At 47.3% G+C, this 15,382-nt stretch overlaps 1 protein-coding gene across 1 annotated transcript in view; it reads left to right on the top strand.

The window, feature by feature from the left end:
• UMODL1 (uromodulin like 1) overlaps positions 1-13,351 on the top strand; it is a 110,473-nt gene extending 97,122 nt beyond the window's left edge. Inside the window, exons 16-19 of the mRNA XM_040339026.1 lie at positions 339-575; positions 5,855-6,014; positions 9,638-9,728; positions 13,093-13,351. Of these exons, the coding sequence (XP_040194960.1) occupies positions 339-575; positions 5,855-6,014; positions 9,638-9,728; positions 13,093-13,280 (676 nt within the window). The 3' untranslated portion in view covers positions 13,281-13,351. The remainder of the gene's footprint in view (positions 1-338; positions 576-5,854; positions 6,015-9,637; positions 9,729-13,092) is intronic.
• The last annotated feature ends 2,031 nt before the right edge of the window (positions 13,352-15,382 follow it).

A 15,382-nucleotide genomic window follows, 5' to 3' on the forward strand; every position in this document is an offset into this window, starting at 1 on the left:
ACAGGCAAAAGGTCAGGGTCACAGGCAAACAGGAGAAGTCAGGCACGAGACAAAAACGGTACACAGGAAGGTAAACGTAGCACACTGCAGACAGGAACTTAAGCTAACAACAAGGTTGAACAGCAAAGCAGACCTGCAGTGCAACAGTTAATATAGACTTCCTGGGATGGCCTGGGGTGGGGCCATACAAGAAGGAGAGATGATAAAAAGGCAGCCAGAAGAGGGTCAGGCCTCTAATGAGAAGAAGGTAAGCTGCCAGACATTATTGCATGTCCATGACAATCTCTAATTTAGCCTCCGACTGCTTACCAAAACACTGACTTGTTATGGTTCTTCAGGTTTTACACCATCATCGAGAAGCTAGAAGGAGGAGGATCGTTCTTTCCAGAATTCCAACTGTTCATTGGCGATCAACCAATCCCGGCAAACTTCACGATGTCCGCCACAGATGACATAACGGTTCGGATATGGATCAGGACAGAGGAGGACCAGTTCAAAGTTGTCATCAATGAATGCTGGGCAACACCAACAGAACATGCCTACGATCCTGTGTCTTTCCCCTTCATCAAAGACAGGTAGTGACTCAACCTCCCCCGCCGCTTCATTCTGTTTTTTTTTTTTAAAGTGTATTTTGTGCGTGTACTCGAGAGAGAGGAGCCGGACCGCAGGAGTTGGAAGTAGGCAGGCCTCCCCCAGAGGCAATCTGCCATCTTTCTCCATGCCCCGGGTGGCAATGGCGGGGGCGTGAGGGGGTCCTCCCACACAGCCCGCCCTACCTGCTCCGCTTTGAAGCCCAACGGGGCAGAGGGACTCCCTATAAGGGAGTGAGAGGATCTAGCCCGCTCAACCAGCCCCGTTAGTCCTTCGTCTCTCTTTTTTTTAGAGACCGCGTGGTCAAAGTGCGTGCATGTTAACCCAATTTTGAGTGCGTGTGTAAGTGTGGTGTTTTTTTGTGGGAGGGGGGTGGGCATACTAAGCGCAGGCTTACCTCGCATAGCACACCCACCGGGAGCCGAGCTGAGACCACCAAACTCAATTCACACTGTCAGGAATGCTGGTAGATCAGACTGTGTGACCGCACAGAGGAACCAAACAAGGTGAGTAGTGGAATAAAAGGTGTTTATTTACAAATGTGTGAACCACCAGTGCACAATAAAACGACAAACAGTATGTACAAATAAAGGGGAATACCGTATTCATAAACGAGCCAAGCCAAGGTCATACACATGGGAGGTCAGTAGATGGGTAAGGATGGGGACAGGAATCAGGACACAGGGAGGACAAGTCCAGGCAGGGATCAAGGATCAGGATCAGGTCCAGAAATCAGGGTCAAATACAAGCTCAGGTCCAGGAGGTATGACGATACCAGGGCGAGGAGTGATTACACACGCCGGGTATTTATAGAGGCGTGCTGATTGCATTCAGGTCACACCTGAACGCAGGAAGGGCTGTATGCTCCATACTGCCAAGAACGCCCCGCTGGTGGACGCCAGTACTGCAGCCCAAGGATAACATAGCAGTAACACCAGCAGGGGGAACCTTCCCTGACAGTACCCCCCCCCAAAGGAGCGGCCTCCGGACGCTCCAATTAGATGTTGCTGGGGAAAGTCCGTGGTGTCAAGCTGGGCAGCAGATAAAGTCACATCAGGTTGGGCCGGATGAAAGTCCATGACTTTTAACAGGGCAAAGTGCAGCTCAAGCTGGGCAGCGGGTACAGAAATCTTAAGTTGGGCAAAAAGTACATCAAGCTGGGATGCAGATAGGGGCAAATCAAGCTGGGCAGCAGACTCCAGGTCGTCGAGCTGGGCAGCAAGCTCCGGGTCGTCGAGCTGAGCAGCAGGCTCCGGGTTGTCGAGCTGGGCAGCAGGCTCCGGGTCGTCGAGCTGGGCAGCAGGCTCCGGGTCGTCGAGCTGGGCAGCAGGCTCCGGGTCGTCGAGCTGGGCAGCGGGCAGGGACACCTCAGACTGGGCAGCGGATGGCACTGAAACAGGCAAGGCAGATGGCGCTGAAACAGGCAGGGCAGATGGCACTGAAACAGCAACTTCAGGCTGGCAAACTGGCACAGCAACTTCAGGCTGGCAAACTGGCACAGCAACTTCAGGCTGGCAAACTGGCACAGCAACTTCAGGCTGGCAAACTGGCACAGCAACTTCCGGCTGGCAAACTGGCACAGCAACTTCAGGCTGGCATACAGGATCAGGCTGGCAAACTGGCCGCATAGCAGGTAGAGGTTTGGCAGAATCAGGTTCAGCTGGCATGCAAGCAGACTGGAGCAGGTTGGTTGGTGTGGAGACAGGTTGGGTTACTGGCAGGATCATCTTGGTTGGGAAAAACTTTCGTTTTTTCTTGGGCTTAGCCACAGAAGCTCTGTAGGTAAGGGGTGCAGCAGACTGGAAAGGAGGATTGGGATATGGCAGAGTAGAGGGAACAGTAGCTGGAGGAAGTTTTTGTGGGTTAGTAGGCGGCTGAGAAGAGACAGATAGGTTGTATGCAGGATAGGTACAGGGAGCAGAGACTGGATATTGGCATCTGGTGGGAAGCAGTGTATACTGAGCTGCGACTGGGGTTGCCATTGGTGATGGACAGATGGATCTTTGGGAAGGTGAGTGGTTAATGGCAGGGCTGGAAACAGGTGGTTTGGCAGAAATCAGGAGATCTGACCATGCCTGCAGCACAGGCTGAACAAAAGCAGGTTCACACACACCTTGCCTACTCAGAGACTGCACAGAACAAATGCACTCAGACAACTTTTGCTGGGGACAGGAGGAATAATGCTCATCAAAAAACGCCGGATCATCCTCTAATAACCACACCAGGGATTCAACTTGGTCATGACTGAAGGGGGGAGAGAAATCGTCACTGCCATCAGGAATAAATGACAGAGCTGGCTTTACACACAACCGAATTAATGCCTGAACATCATTGAAAGTTATGCAACCCTGATCCACCCAGGAATGAGCTGATCGGATAGTTTCCATCAGCTGGTCACTAGTCCACCCCTCCAGAACCTGGCGACAATACTCCTCATCCTCCTCTGCCAGCAGAGAATAGTAAATGATTTCATTGAAATCCATCTTTAGAGCCACACACTACACCAGTATGATTCCTCAAAGCAATCACGTCTGATCAAGGGATGGCCCTGGTATACTGTCAGGAATGCTGGTAGATCAGACTGTGTGACCGCACAGAGGAACCAAACAAGGTGAGTAGTGGAATAAAAGGTGTTTATTTACAAATGTGTGAACCACCAGTGCACAATAAAACGACAAACAGTATGTACAAATAAAGGGGAATACCGTATTCATAAACGAGCCAAGCCAAGGTCATACACATGGGAGGTCAGTAGATGGGTAAGGATGGGGACAGGAATCAGGACACAGGGAGGACAAGTCCAGGCAGGGATCAAGGATCAGGATCAGGTCCAGAAATCAGGGTCAAATACAAGCTCAGGTCCAGGAGGTATGACGATACCAGGGCGAGGAGTGATTACACACGCCGGGTATTTATAGAGGTGTGCTGATTGCATTCAGGTCACACCTGAACGCAGGAAGGGCTGTATGCTCCATACTGCCAAGAACGCCCCGCTGGTGGACGCCAGTACTGCAGCCCAAGGATAACATAGCAGTAACACCAGCAGGGGGAACCTTCCCTGACACACATGTAGCCGAGACCGGGATCCGAACCCCTAGCTGCAGAGGTGAATGGCTTGTCAGCGCAGTGCCAATCGCGTTGAGCCACCGCAGCTCAGCTTCATTCTGTTTAATGTTTAAGTGTTACTGAACCCAGGAGCCTGCAGTCACTATATCTGATCTTCCACAGTACATAGAACATGGAAATGCAATTATTTTAGTAAATATAAACTGCTAAATACCTTTACTTATCAACGTCCCACACTCGGCTTGAGTGCTCTCGTCATATACCACTTCCTCCCAGTCTGAATATAGATATCAGATATTCCAACCACTGACAACTACAAACAAGACAATACTTGTTTGTTTTCTGAATGTAGACTGTTTATTAGAACCAAAATACAAGTCTTACAGGTGTATATACAGTTGAAGAGGAGGTTCCCCTCTCCTGCTCATATTACTCTAACAATACACCTGTAACCAGAAACCTAATTAACATGAGCTAATTAACTAATCCCTTAAAGCAGCCAATGTGACTCCGTGCCCTCCTGGGCATTGTAATGATTAATCAGGATTTCACTACAGGTCAGACTTGTTGTCACTGGGCTTCACACAGTAGTATATACAGAGGGGTCAAGTCCTGGTGAAAAAAGTGTGGGAACTCCCACCTAAAATCCACTCCCCCACCAAAAAAAAAAGAAATGATACGCTCATATGCATATATATTTCACAGAAAATACTGGTGCTGGCCTGGCTGGTCTCGGTACTAACCTGACTGGTCTCGGTGCTGGCCTGGCTGGTCTCAGGTTGCTGGCTGGCTGGCCTCAGGGTACTCAGTGCTGGCCTGGCTGGTCTCAGGTTGCTGGCTGGCTGGTTAACCTATATATATATAAATATATATTATAGCAGGGTACAAAAAGGCCTTTTTTTTACAGCTCACTGCACACACAGTGTCAGTGTGTCAGTGTCAGGGCAGAGTGCGTGTGACTGTGTGAGGAGAGGAGACACGGGCTCACCCTAGCGTTGCTGTGTGACTCCGCCTCCGCGTGAGGTCACACGCAACTGGCCGCGTACTGAAGGACAGGTGGCAGGTGAGGTCGGAGCCTGGAGGAGGAGCTCTGAGTCTGCTCTGCTCAGTTCGCCTGTCACTGACAGTGACTTGAGTCGAGTCCTTCACTATGCGGTGATGCGGGGCATCGCCGCTTAGTGAAGGATCGGCTCGGGCGGCTCGGCTACTCGAGGCTGCTCTAGTCCTGCAAAGGGAACGACTTCCCGCTGTGAAAAAAGTGCAGGGACGCCGTTCCCACGCGTTCCCGCAGGACTCGAGCCCTGATTATACATTATCATAAGTATAAACACAGAACATCTTCACACAATAGCAGGAGCTCCAGCAGGAGTTGGCCTGTCTCCTACATTGTACAGAGGCCAATGTGATCAGCTCTTTCAACTAGCATGTTGAGTTCAGAATCAAACAAACCAAGAATAGTATTTACATATATTCTGGGAGATATTGTGGATACATTTTAAGTAATCCAAGTCCCATTTTAAGTAATCCAAGACATATTTTCTCAGTGACCCTGTGCCCCTAATGGACACTGGGTAACCTAGACATAAGAGGTGTATGGGGAGCTGAAACAAGGGTTTCCCAACCTTTCCAAGGGATTCTGGGCTCTACGGGCCTTCCTGTCACAAGCAGTCTTGTGACTTCTATTAGTGTCTGGTTATAGCCTGTAGTAGAAGTTTTCATTCTACTTTGACTGTCCTATGAGGCTTCAGGACCCCTGACACCCTGTCTGGACCATGCTGATTTGCCCTGTGCTGATCACATGCACCTGCCCAATACAAATAAAAACTCTCTAGCAATACACACCAAACTGAGCATGTGCAGAGTGCCTTTAAGGCTCTATACTATCAGAAGATGTATTGGGAACTGTGGAAGAAGGGGAGGATCAGAGAAGTCAGGATCAAACAGCTTTTTACACAATACGCAGGATTAACCCCTTAGGGGGGTTTACAGTGAGTATAACAAGCATGCTTTACTGTATTGACTGACGGATTTTACTCTTCTGGGTTTAGTAACACTTTAAAATCTAACTCCAGCTGAAACATTTCTGTTTTTTAATTCTGGATGGGATGAGTAAAGGGCTGGGACTTCTGTAAAGGTTTTATTGCTGTCACTGTCCACTCTGGCATTGATAATCATTTGTTTGCATTATACTTTAAAGCTGTGCCTTGGCGAACACTTTCACCACCATCCAAACGAATGGCGTCTCCAGCAATGCTACCTTCCAAACAAAGATCTTCTCCTTCGTCAACAATCCCATCGTATACCTGCACTGCCGGCTGTCTGTGTGTCGGGAGGTGACGCCTAATGCCTGCAAACCGGTATGTATACATAGAACGTGTTGAAGGAAGATGAAAGTTGAGAACTTTGCAGGTTGCAGAGCTATAGGTCGGACTCGGTTTCTTGGACCTCTGCAGAGAGACCACTGATTCCACACAGAGAGCAATCAATCGGTGCACTGCATCACTGGAAGAGTTGTTCCCATGACAACTGTAAATTGTTCGATATTTTTCATCACTTCCTGTCCCAGTAACAATGGTCACAGGGTCAATAGAGGGGATCTATCTATCTATCTATCTATCTATCTATCTTTCTATCCCTGTCTATCTGTCTATCTGTAACAGTCAGGGGTTAATGCCGTTTACGATATTCCATTCCACCAACCCACGACAGCTTATCGACACTCCACAATCCGGCGAACAGGACCCATAAGAATTCCCCAGAAACGAGACACACAGCTCTGTCTCTGGTTCAAAACGAATAGACTTTTAATGGGAAAATCAGGCTCTTATATACACCAAAAAGGATACTTGCAGTAATCAAATGGACAATGACACACTCCACCCACAACATCATACAATAGTTCCTAACAAGTCCCCCTCAATACACATTCCTTTAGTCAGACATTCTGACTCCAATTCTAATTAACTATAGCTGGCAAGTCAGACATCTCACAATCCTCATCTATCATCAATAGAAATTCACGCAATGAAAGGTTCTTGAGAAGCCAGACTAAGACTAGTTTACATGACAGTAGCAGACTGAATTACCCCCTTAACAGTCTGTGTTACCAAATGAATGGATCACTCTATTGACCTGTTGGGTTCAGGTCTATTGACTCCATTGACCTGTTGGGTTCAGAATCAACAACCTGTAATTAGTTCTTGCAGACATTCTTGAATATATTGTGGATTACAGACCCATGTTAAAACAATCCAAGATATGTCCATTATTTCCTGGCTCAATCTGTGCCCAAAAGTGACTCCCGTTACACTATCTATCCTATCTATCTATCTATCTGTCTGTCTGTCTGTCTGTCTGTCTGTCTGTCTGTCTGTCTGTCTATCTATCTATCTATCTATCTATCTCTCCATCATATCTGTCTATCTTATATATCTTATCTATCTATCTATCTACAATTGTGCTCAAAAGTTTGCACACCCTTGGAGAATTGGTAATATACAGTATATACAATACCATTCTTTTATTTCTTATGGGATTCATATTCTATAACTGTAGTTCATAACAGAATTGCACAATTGTAAAACAAAACATGGCAACAAGTAAACCATTGAAATGCCCCATGTCATGTAAAAGTCTGCATCCCCTTAGTTATTACAGTAATACTGTGTATTGCCCCCTTTAGCATCAATGACAGCATTTAGTCTTTTGTAATGGTTGTCTATGAGGCCCTAAATTCTTGCAGGTGGTATAGCTGCCCATTTGTCTTAGCATAATGCCTCCAGGTCATGCAAAGTCTTTGGTTGTTTTGCATGGACTGCACGTTTCAGATCTCCCCAGAGTGGCTCGATGATATTAGGTTCAGGAGACTGAGACGACCACTCCAGAACCTTCACCTTTTTCTGCTGTAACCACTGGAGGGTCAACTTGGCCTTGTGCTTAGGGTCAATGTCGTGCGCAGAAGAATGCAAATTGTCTGCTAGTATTTTCTGATACCATGTTGCATTGATCTTGCAATCAATTTTCACAAGATTCCCCTTGCCTTTAGAGATCACCCCCCCAAAAAAAACATCAGTGGGCCACCACCATGCTTCACAGTGGGGATGGTATTCTTGTCGCTATAGTCCTTGTTGATCCCTCTCCAAACATAGCTCTTATGGTTGTGACCATAAAGCTTTTTTTTTGGTCTCGCCACTCCAGATGTGTTTGCCAGAAGCTGTGAGGCTTGTCAAGTTGTTGTCAGGCATATTGTAACCATGCTTTTTTGTGGCATTGGCACAGTAAAGGCTTCTTTCTGGCAACTCGACCATGCAGCTTATTTTTGTCCAAGTATCGTCATATTGTACACCTGGAAAAAAACAAAACGGGGTAGATTCAGGTAGGAGATACGACGGCGTATCTACAGATACGCCGTCGTATCTCTAAGTGTGCGGCGTCGTATCTATGCGCCTGATTCATAGAATCAGTTACGCATAGATTTGACTAAGATCCGACCGGCGTAAGTCTCTTACGCCGTCGTATCTTAGTTGCAATTTTAGGCTGGCCGCTAGTTGGCGCTCCCGTATATTTATGCGTCGAATATGCTAATTAGCTAAATACGCCGATTCAGAAACGTACGTTTGCCCGGCGCATTTTTTTACGTCGTTTACGTTAGGCTTTTTCCGGCATATAGTTACCCCTGCTATATGAGGCGTATCCTATGTTAAGTATGGACGTCGTTCCCGCGTCGAATTTTGAAAATTTTACGTCGTTTGCGTAAGTCGTTCGCGAATAGTGCTGGACGTAATTCACGTCGAAAGCAATGACGATTTGCGGCGGAATTTCGAGCATGCGCACTGGGATTTTTTCACAAACGCCGCATGCGCCGTTTGTAAAATACGTCAAATACGCGGGGTCACAGTGAATTTGAATAAAACACGCCCACATCATCAACATTTGAATTACGCGGGCTTACGCCGGACCAGATACGTTACACCGCCGTAACATAGGGTACAAGTTCTTTCTGAATACGGAACTTGCGCCCTAAATTACGGCGACGTGACGTATCTGAGATACGTTACGCCGCGCGGAGAGATACACCAATGTATCTGAATCCGGCCCAACGTCTTTTTCTAGAGCAGCCTGTATTTCTCCTGAGGTTACCGGCGGGTTTTTCTTTGTACCCCGAACAATTCTTGCAATCTTTCTTGGTCTACCTGACTTTGGCTTGGAATCAAGAGATCCCGAAATGTTCCACTTCCTAATAAGTGAATGAATAGTACTGACTGGCATATTCAAGGCTTTGGAAATCTTTTTATATCCTTTTCCATCTTTATAAAGTTCCATTACCTTGTTACACAGTCCCTCCCACACTCCAAAGACATGTTGGTATGTTAAAGTGGAGGTTCACCCAAAAACTAAATTTTTAACATTAGATTGAGGCTCATTTTGTCTAGGGGAATCGGGTAGTTTTTTTTTAAATCGAAGCAGTACTTACCGTTTTAGAGATAGATCTTCTCCGCCGCTTCCGGGTATGGGCTGCGGGACTGGGCGTTCCTATTTGATTGACAGGCTTCCGACGGTCGCATACAGCGCGTCTCGATTTTCCAAAAGTAGCCGAACGTCGGTGCGCAGGCGCCGTATAGAGCCGCACCGACGTTCGACTTCTTTCGGCTACTTGTGACGCGATGTATGCGACCGTCGGAAGCCTGTCGGAAGCCTGTCAATCAAATAGGAACGCCCAGTCCCGAAGACCATACCCGGAAGCGGCGGAGAAGATCTATCTCTAAGTACAGTAAGTACAGCTTCGATTTTAAAAAAACACCCGATTCCCCTTGACAAAATGAGCCTCAATCTAATGTTAACATTTTTTTTCGGGTGAACTCCCGCTTTAATTAGATCCTGTCTAAATACCATAAATACGGTAAATAAAATAAATATGACGGTGATTATAGGATTCCAAGTAACATATAATGTAACCTCTTCTCTGCCCTTGTTTTTGCAGTCATGTAGTAGTTCCAGAGCGTCTGTGCGGAGCGGTGAAAATGTCTTCACGGGAGTCACACGGATGGGACCCCTGCATTTGAACAGCCGAAGTTAGTACTGAATTGTTTTATATTTAAAAAATATGTATTTGTATGCAGTGCATCCCACGTAGAAGCTACAGGTGAAATGGGATCCCCCACCCTGCACAGCCAATCTTTACAGTCACTTTATAGACAGAGAGACAGTCCACAACTTTTGTTTTTATGGTTTATTGACTGTTAATACATTTAGATGGGTATGGGAATTTATGGGATGCCCACTTGACTTCAAACAACTTCAGGGACAACTTCCTAGTATATACAGCCTCTATGTACATACCACTTCTTCCACCAGCACTTCACTTACTTGCAGGACTCAGCTGTGTCTCCCAGCAGTAATTTTCGTGGCAAAGGCCCATTACAGGCAGGGACCCTGGCCCCTATACTTGTAGAACAGATAGAGTGACACAGCTCACAAATTCCCAGGACTACCTCCCATGGTCACTGATCCCACCACCACCCAGCACTTCACTTACTTGCAGGACTCAGCTATGTCTCCCAGCAGTAAATTATGTGGCAAAGGCCCATTACAGGCAGGGACCCTGGCCCCTATACTTGTAGAACAGATAGGGTGACACAGCTCGCACTTTCCCAGCACTTCTTCCCATGGTCACTGATCCCACCACCAACCAGCACTTTACTTACTGGCAGGACTCAGATATGTCTCCCAGCAGTAATTTATGTGGCAAAGGCCCATTACAAGAAGGAACCCTTGCCCATATACTTGTAGAACATATAGGGTGACATAGCTCGCACTTTCCCAGCCCTTCCTCCCGTCGTCACTGATCCCAGCACCACCTCTTCAGGTCCTTCCAGCCCCCCTGGCTGCAGCAGCCCCCTTCACCAGCCCTCCTGGCTACCTCTCTACAGTGCTCCAGACTGACTCTCAGGAGATCTCCTGGATGTGCTGACCTGCTCCCGCTGTCCTCTCCTTGCTCCTGTGCCTCCAGGAAAGATGTCCAGGCCCAAGGTCACCACCCCCCCCCCCCAGACTAGGGGGCTCCCTCCGACAGCCTCCTCAGCACTCCATTTCCAATATTCCACCTGACATACATTGCCCCTGCTGGCATGACCCAGGAGTATTTAAAAAGGTTCCCGCCCCCTGCCAGCCCACTTTGCTGGGGATTGGCTGGGGCCCTCCTCAATACTCCAGACAGCTCCTCCTAAACTCCACCCTCTACTTCTGGAAGCTTCTCCAAGGGACTCGGCCAAATACAGATCAGAGTAAAGGGCTGATCCCCGCTGATCACATGATGTAAACAGAAGCTGGTAATCTGATTTTTTTTTGTAGCGCGAGGAGAAAAAAATAATCCGATTACCGGCTTGTGTAAACGGGACATCGGTCCCACACGGTGACAGTCACTGCTGCTAGCAGTGCCCACCAGTGCCACTTGCCAGTGCCACCTACCAGTGTCCATCAGTACTGCAAACCAGTGCCCACCAGTGCCACCTATCAGTGCTGTCAATCAGTGCCACCTATCAGTGCTGCCCCAGTGCCACCTACCAATGTCCATCAGTGGCCATCAGTGCTGCCTCAGTATCACCTACCAGTGCCACCTAACAGTGCCGCCTCATCAGTGCCACCTATCATTGCTGCCAGATTGGTGCAGCCTATCAGTGCCCATCAGTGCAGCCTCATCAGCGCACATCAATGAAGGAGAAAAGTTGCTAAATTGTATACCAAACTATGAAAACATTTTTTTTCAATATTGTCTGTCTTTTTTTGTTTGTTTAGCCAAAAATAAAAACCCCAGTGGTGAGTAAATACCACCACAATAAATCCATAGTTGTGTGCAAAAAAAATATAAAAATGTCATATGGGTACATTGTAGAATAACCGCACATTTTTAATTCAAATTGTGACAGCGCTGAAAGCTGAAATTGGCCTGGGCAAGAGGGGGATATATGTGCCCAGTAAGCAAGTGGTTAAATTGTTATTATTGGGGAGACTTTGGCCCAGATTCTCATAGAATGGCGTATCTTTGCGGCGGCGTAACGTATCCGATTTACGTTACGCCGCCACAACTTACACGGGCAAGTGCTGTATTCTCAAAGCACTTGCTCCGTAAGTTGTGGCGGCGTAGCGTAAATCGGCCGGCGTAAGCCTGCCTAATTCAAATGTGGAGGGGGGGGGCGTGTTTTATGTTAAACTACTGTGACCCAACGTGATTGACGTTTTTGCGGAACGGCGCATGCGCCGTTCGTGGAATTTCCCAGTGTGCATTGCTCCAAAGTACGCCGCAAGGACGTCATTGGTTTTCGACGTGAACGTAAATGACGTCCAGCCCCATTCACGGACGACTTACGTAAACGACGTAACTTTTTCAAATTTTGACGCGGGAACGACGGCCATACTTAACATTGGCTGCGCCTCATATAGCAGGGGCAACTATACGCCGGGAAAAGCCTAACGTAAACATTGTAACTTTACTGCGTCGGCCGCGCGTACGTTTGGGAATTCGCGTATCTAGCTCATTTGAATACTCGACGCGAAAATCGACGAAAGCCCCACCTAGCGGGCAAAAAAAAAAAAAAATGCAGTTAAGATCCGACGGTGTAAGAGACTTACGCCTGTCGGATCTAATGGATATCTATGCGTAACTGATTCTTAGGCCCCGTACTCACGACCAAACATGTCTGCTGAAACTGGTCCGCAGACCAGTTTCAGCAGACATGTTTGGCCGTGTGTTGGCCCGAGCGGACCATTTTGGGACGGATCGGACAGGTTTCCAGCGGACAACTGTTTCCCGGACTTGTTTTAAAACAGTCCGCTGGAAACCTGTCCGCCCGGACATGTACGGTCGTCTGTACAGACCTACCGTACATGTCCTGCCGCCCGCATCCCTCGCATGCGTCGAATGACTTCGACGCATGCGTGGAAGCATATTTAAGGCGGCCCGCCCACGTCGCCGCGTCATTGTCGCGGCGACACCGCGTCATCGACGCGGCGACACCGCGGACACGCCCCGCGTAATGTTTACGCGCGGGCTTCTGTTCGATGGTGTGTATAGCCATCGAACAGAAGTCCCCGGGCAGTCCCCGGCCAGACATGTCCGATGGAAACGGTCTGCAGACCGTTTTCATCGGACATGTCCTGCCGTGAGTACAAGGCCTAAGAATCAGACGCATAGATACGACGGGTCGGATTAGGACTTACGAAGGCGTACATGGCGCTTCACCGTCGTAAGTCCTTTAAGAATCTTACTGCTCAGGGACTGTGTGAGTTTGTGTAATCCAGCGCACTCCTTACAAAGGCACGGTTGTATGGTACAGGGGAAAATGTCAAGTTGTCACAGCACACCAATCTATGCCAATAAAAATTGGGACATTTATAATTATTTTTGAATCATTATATGTATTTGAATTTTCTTTCCAGACAACAATGGAGACACGCCAGCTAATGCCGCACTCGGCCCCGGTTACATCATCCTTATTGCCGTCGGCGTCCTTGCTGTGATCTCCATCATCACCGCCATCCTGGTCTGCTGGTATCAACGAAGAACTGGCAACTACAACTTCAAGATGAAGACCCGGGATGTCGGCTACCAAGTCTTTTCCAACTAGAGGCTGCGGGTCTTGTTATTTCACAATAACTATTGTAATAATTTGGAGACATTAAAGTGTTACTAAATCCACAACAGTAAAATCAGTCTGTATATGCAGTAAAGCATGCTTGTTGTACTCACTGTGGAACTTAAGGAGTTAATCCTCCCAATTGTGTAAAAAGGCTGTTTGATCCTGTCTTCTCTGTTCCTCCCCTTCTTCCACTGTCCCAAAACCATCTCCTGATAGAACAGAGCCTTGGGGGGCACTCTGCACATGCTCAGTTTGGTGTGTATTGCTACAGAGTTTTTTTTTATGTTTCTTGGGAGGGTGCATGTGATCAGCACAGGGCCAATCAGCACTGTCCAGACAGAGCAGCCTGATTGGACAGTCAGAGCAGAATAAAAACTCCTCCTGCAAGCTTTAACCAGACACTGATAGAAATCATAAAACAGTTATATACTGCTGTTGAGAAAAGGTATTTAGCAGGTTATATTTACTTAACTAATTGTATTTCCATGTTCTGTGTACTGTGGTAGACCAGATATAGTGAATGCAGGGTGCTGGGTTTAGTAACACTTTAAAAGCACTGTCAACAGATAAAAACTGATATATTTAAAAGGGTCATTTAAAAAAAAAAAAAACTATGGGCCAGATTTTCAGTCGAGATACGCCGTCGTATCTCTGCGTTGCGCCGTCATATCTATGCGCCTGATTCTTAGAATCAGTTATTCATAGATATCAGTTAGATCCGACAGGCGTAAGTCTCTTTCCCTACCGTACGCCCGGCCGACGCAGTAAAGTTACGCCGTTTACGTTAGGTTTTTCCCGGCGTATAGTTACCCCTGCTATATGGTGGCGTAAGTGCGGCGTAACAAAGTTAAGTATGGCTGTCGTTCCCGCGTCGAAATTTGAAAAAGTTAAGTCGTCCGTGAATGGGCGTCATTTACGTTCACGTCGAAACCAATGACGTCCTTGCGGCGTACTTTGGAGCAATGCACACTGGGAAATTCCACGGACGGCGCATGCGCCGTTCGGGAAAAACGTCAATAACGTCGGGTCACACAACATTTACATAAAACACTCCCCCCTGTTCCAAATTTGAATTAGGCGGGCTTACGCCGGACGATTTACGCTACGCCGCCGCAACTTACGGAGCAAGTGCTTTGAGAATACAGCACTTGCCCGTCTAAGTTGCGGAGGCGTAACGTAAATCAGATACGTTACGCCCGCACAAAGATACGCGATCGGACGTGAATCTGGCCCTATAACATTTGTTACGTTTGCATATACAATAGTCCAATCTGGGATTTTTTTTAAAAGGACATAATACAAAGAGCAGTAGTGTGCAGCTTGCAACCTCTAAATGGTCAGTCCATCAAAAAGCATATTTTACCTATCGGCCGAACCTGTTGGGCTAAATCAGCTTTAAGCCTCACACACACGATCGGATTACGTGTGATCACAGGCTGTTTTTAGAAAATCCAACCGTTTGTACGCTCCATCGCACAATTGTCGGATTTTCCACGGACAAATATTGGATAGCATGCTTTAAAATCGTGTCAACAATTGTGTGTTGTCGAATTATCCGATCATGGGTACACAAGATCCATCGGACAAAACAACAAAGTACAAACACGCATGCTCAGAAGCAATGCTCACCATAACACAACATTAGCATAAGCCGACCAAACCGTTGTATGCAAGACAAGTTAATGGCCAACGCCCTTCGGACAAAAGTCCTTAGCTTTGTCCGCTGAAAATCCGATCATTTGTATGAGGCTTTAGATCAGGGGTCCTCAAACTACGGCCCTCCAGTTGTTCAGGAACTACAATTCCCATCATGCCTAGTCATGTCTGTGAATGTTAGTTTCACAATGCCTCATGGGAGGTGTAGTTCCGCAACAGCTGAAGGGCCGTAGTTTGAAGATCCCTGCTTTAGATGCTCAAATAGCGAGATCCCACTGTCAGACTCTTTTTCCATCCACCTGGCTTAATCCTCCATAATATAAAATAAAGTCAGCAGTGATGGTGGGAACCTAATATAATGGGAGCACTACACCCAAAGAATCTCATCAATAGATTTTCCAAGAGATACTGTCCTGTATCCACTCAACACTGAC

The sequence above is a fragment of the Rana temporaria genome, chromosome 2 (assembly GCF_905171775.1).
Source record: "Rana temporaria chromosome 2, aRanTem1.1, whole genome shotgun sequence".
Taxonomy (NCBI): Eukaryota; Metazoa; Chordata; class Amphibia; order Anura; family Ranidae; genus Rana; species Rana temporaria.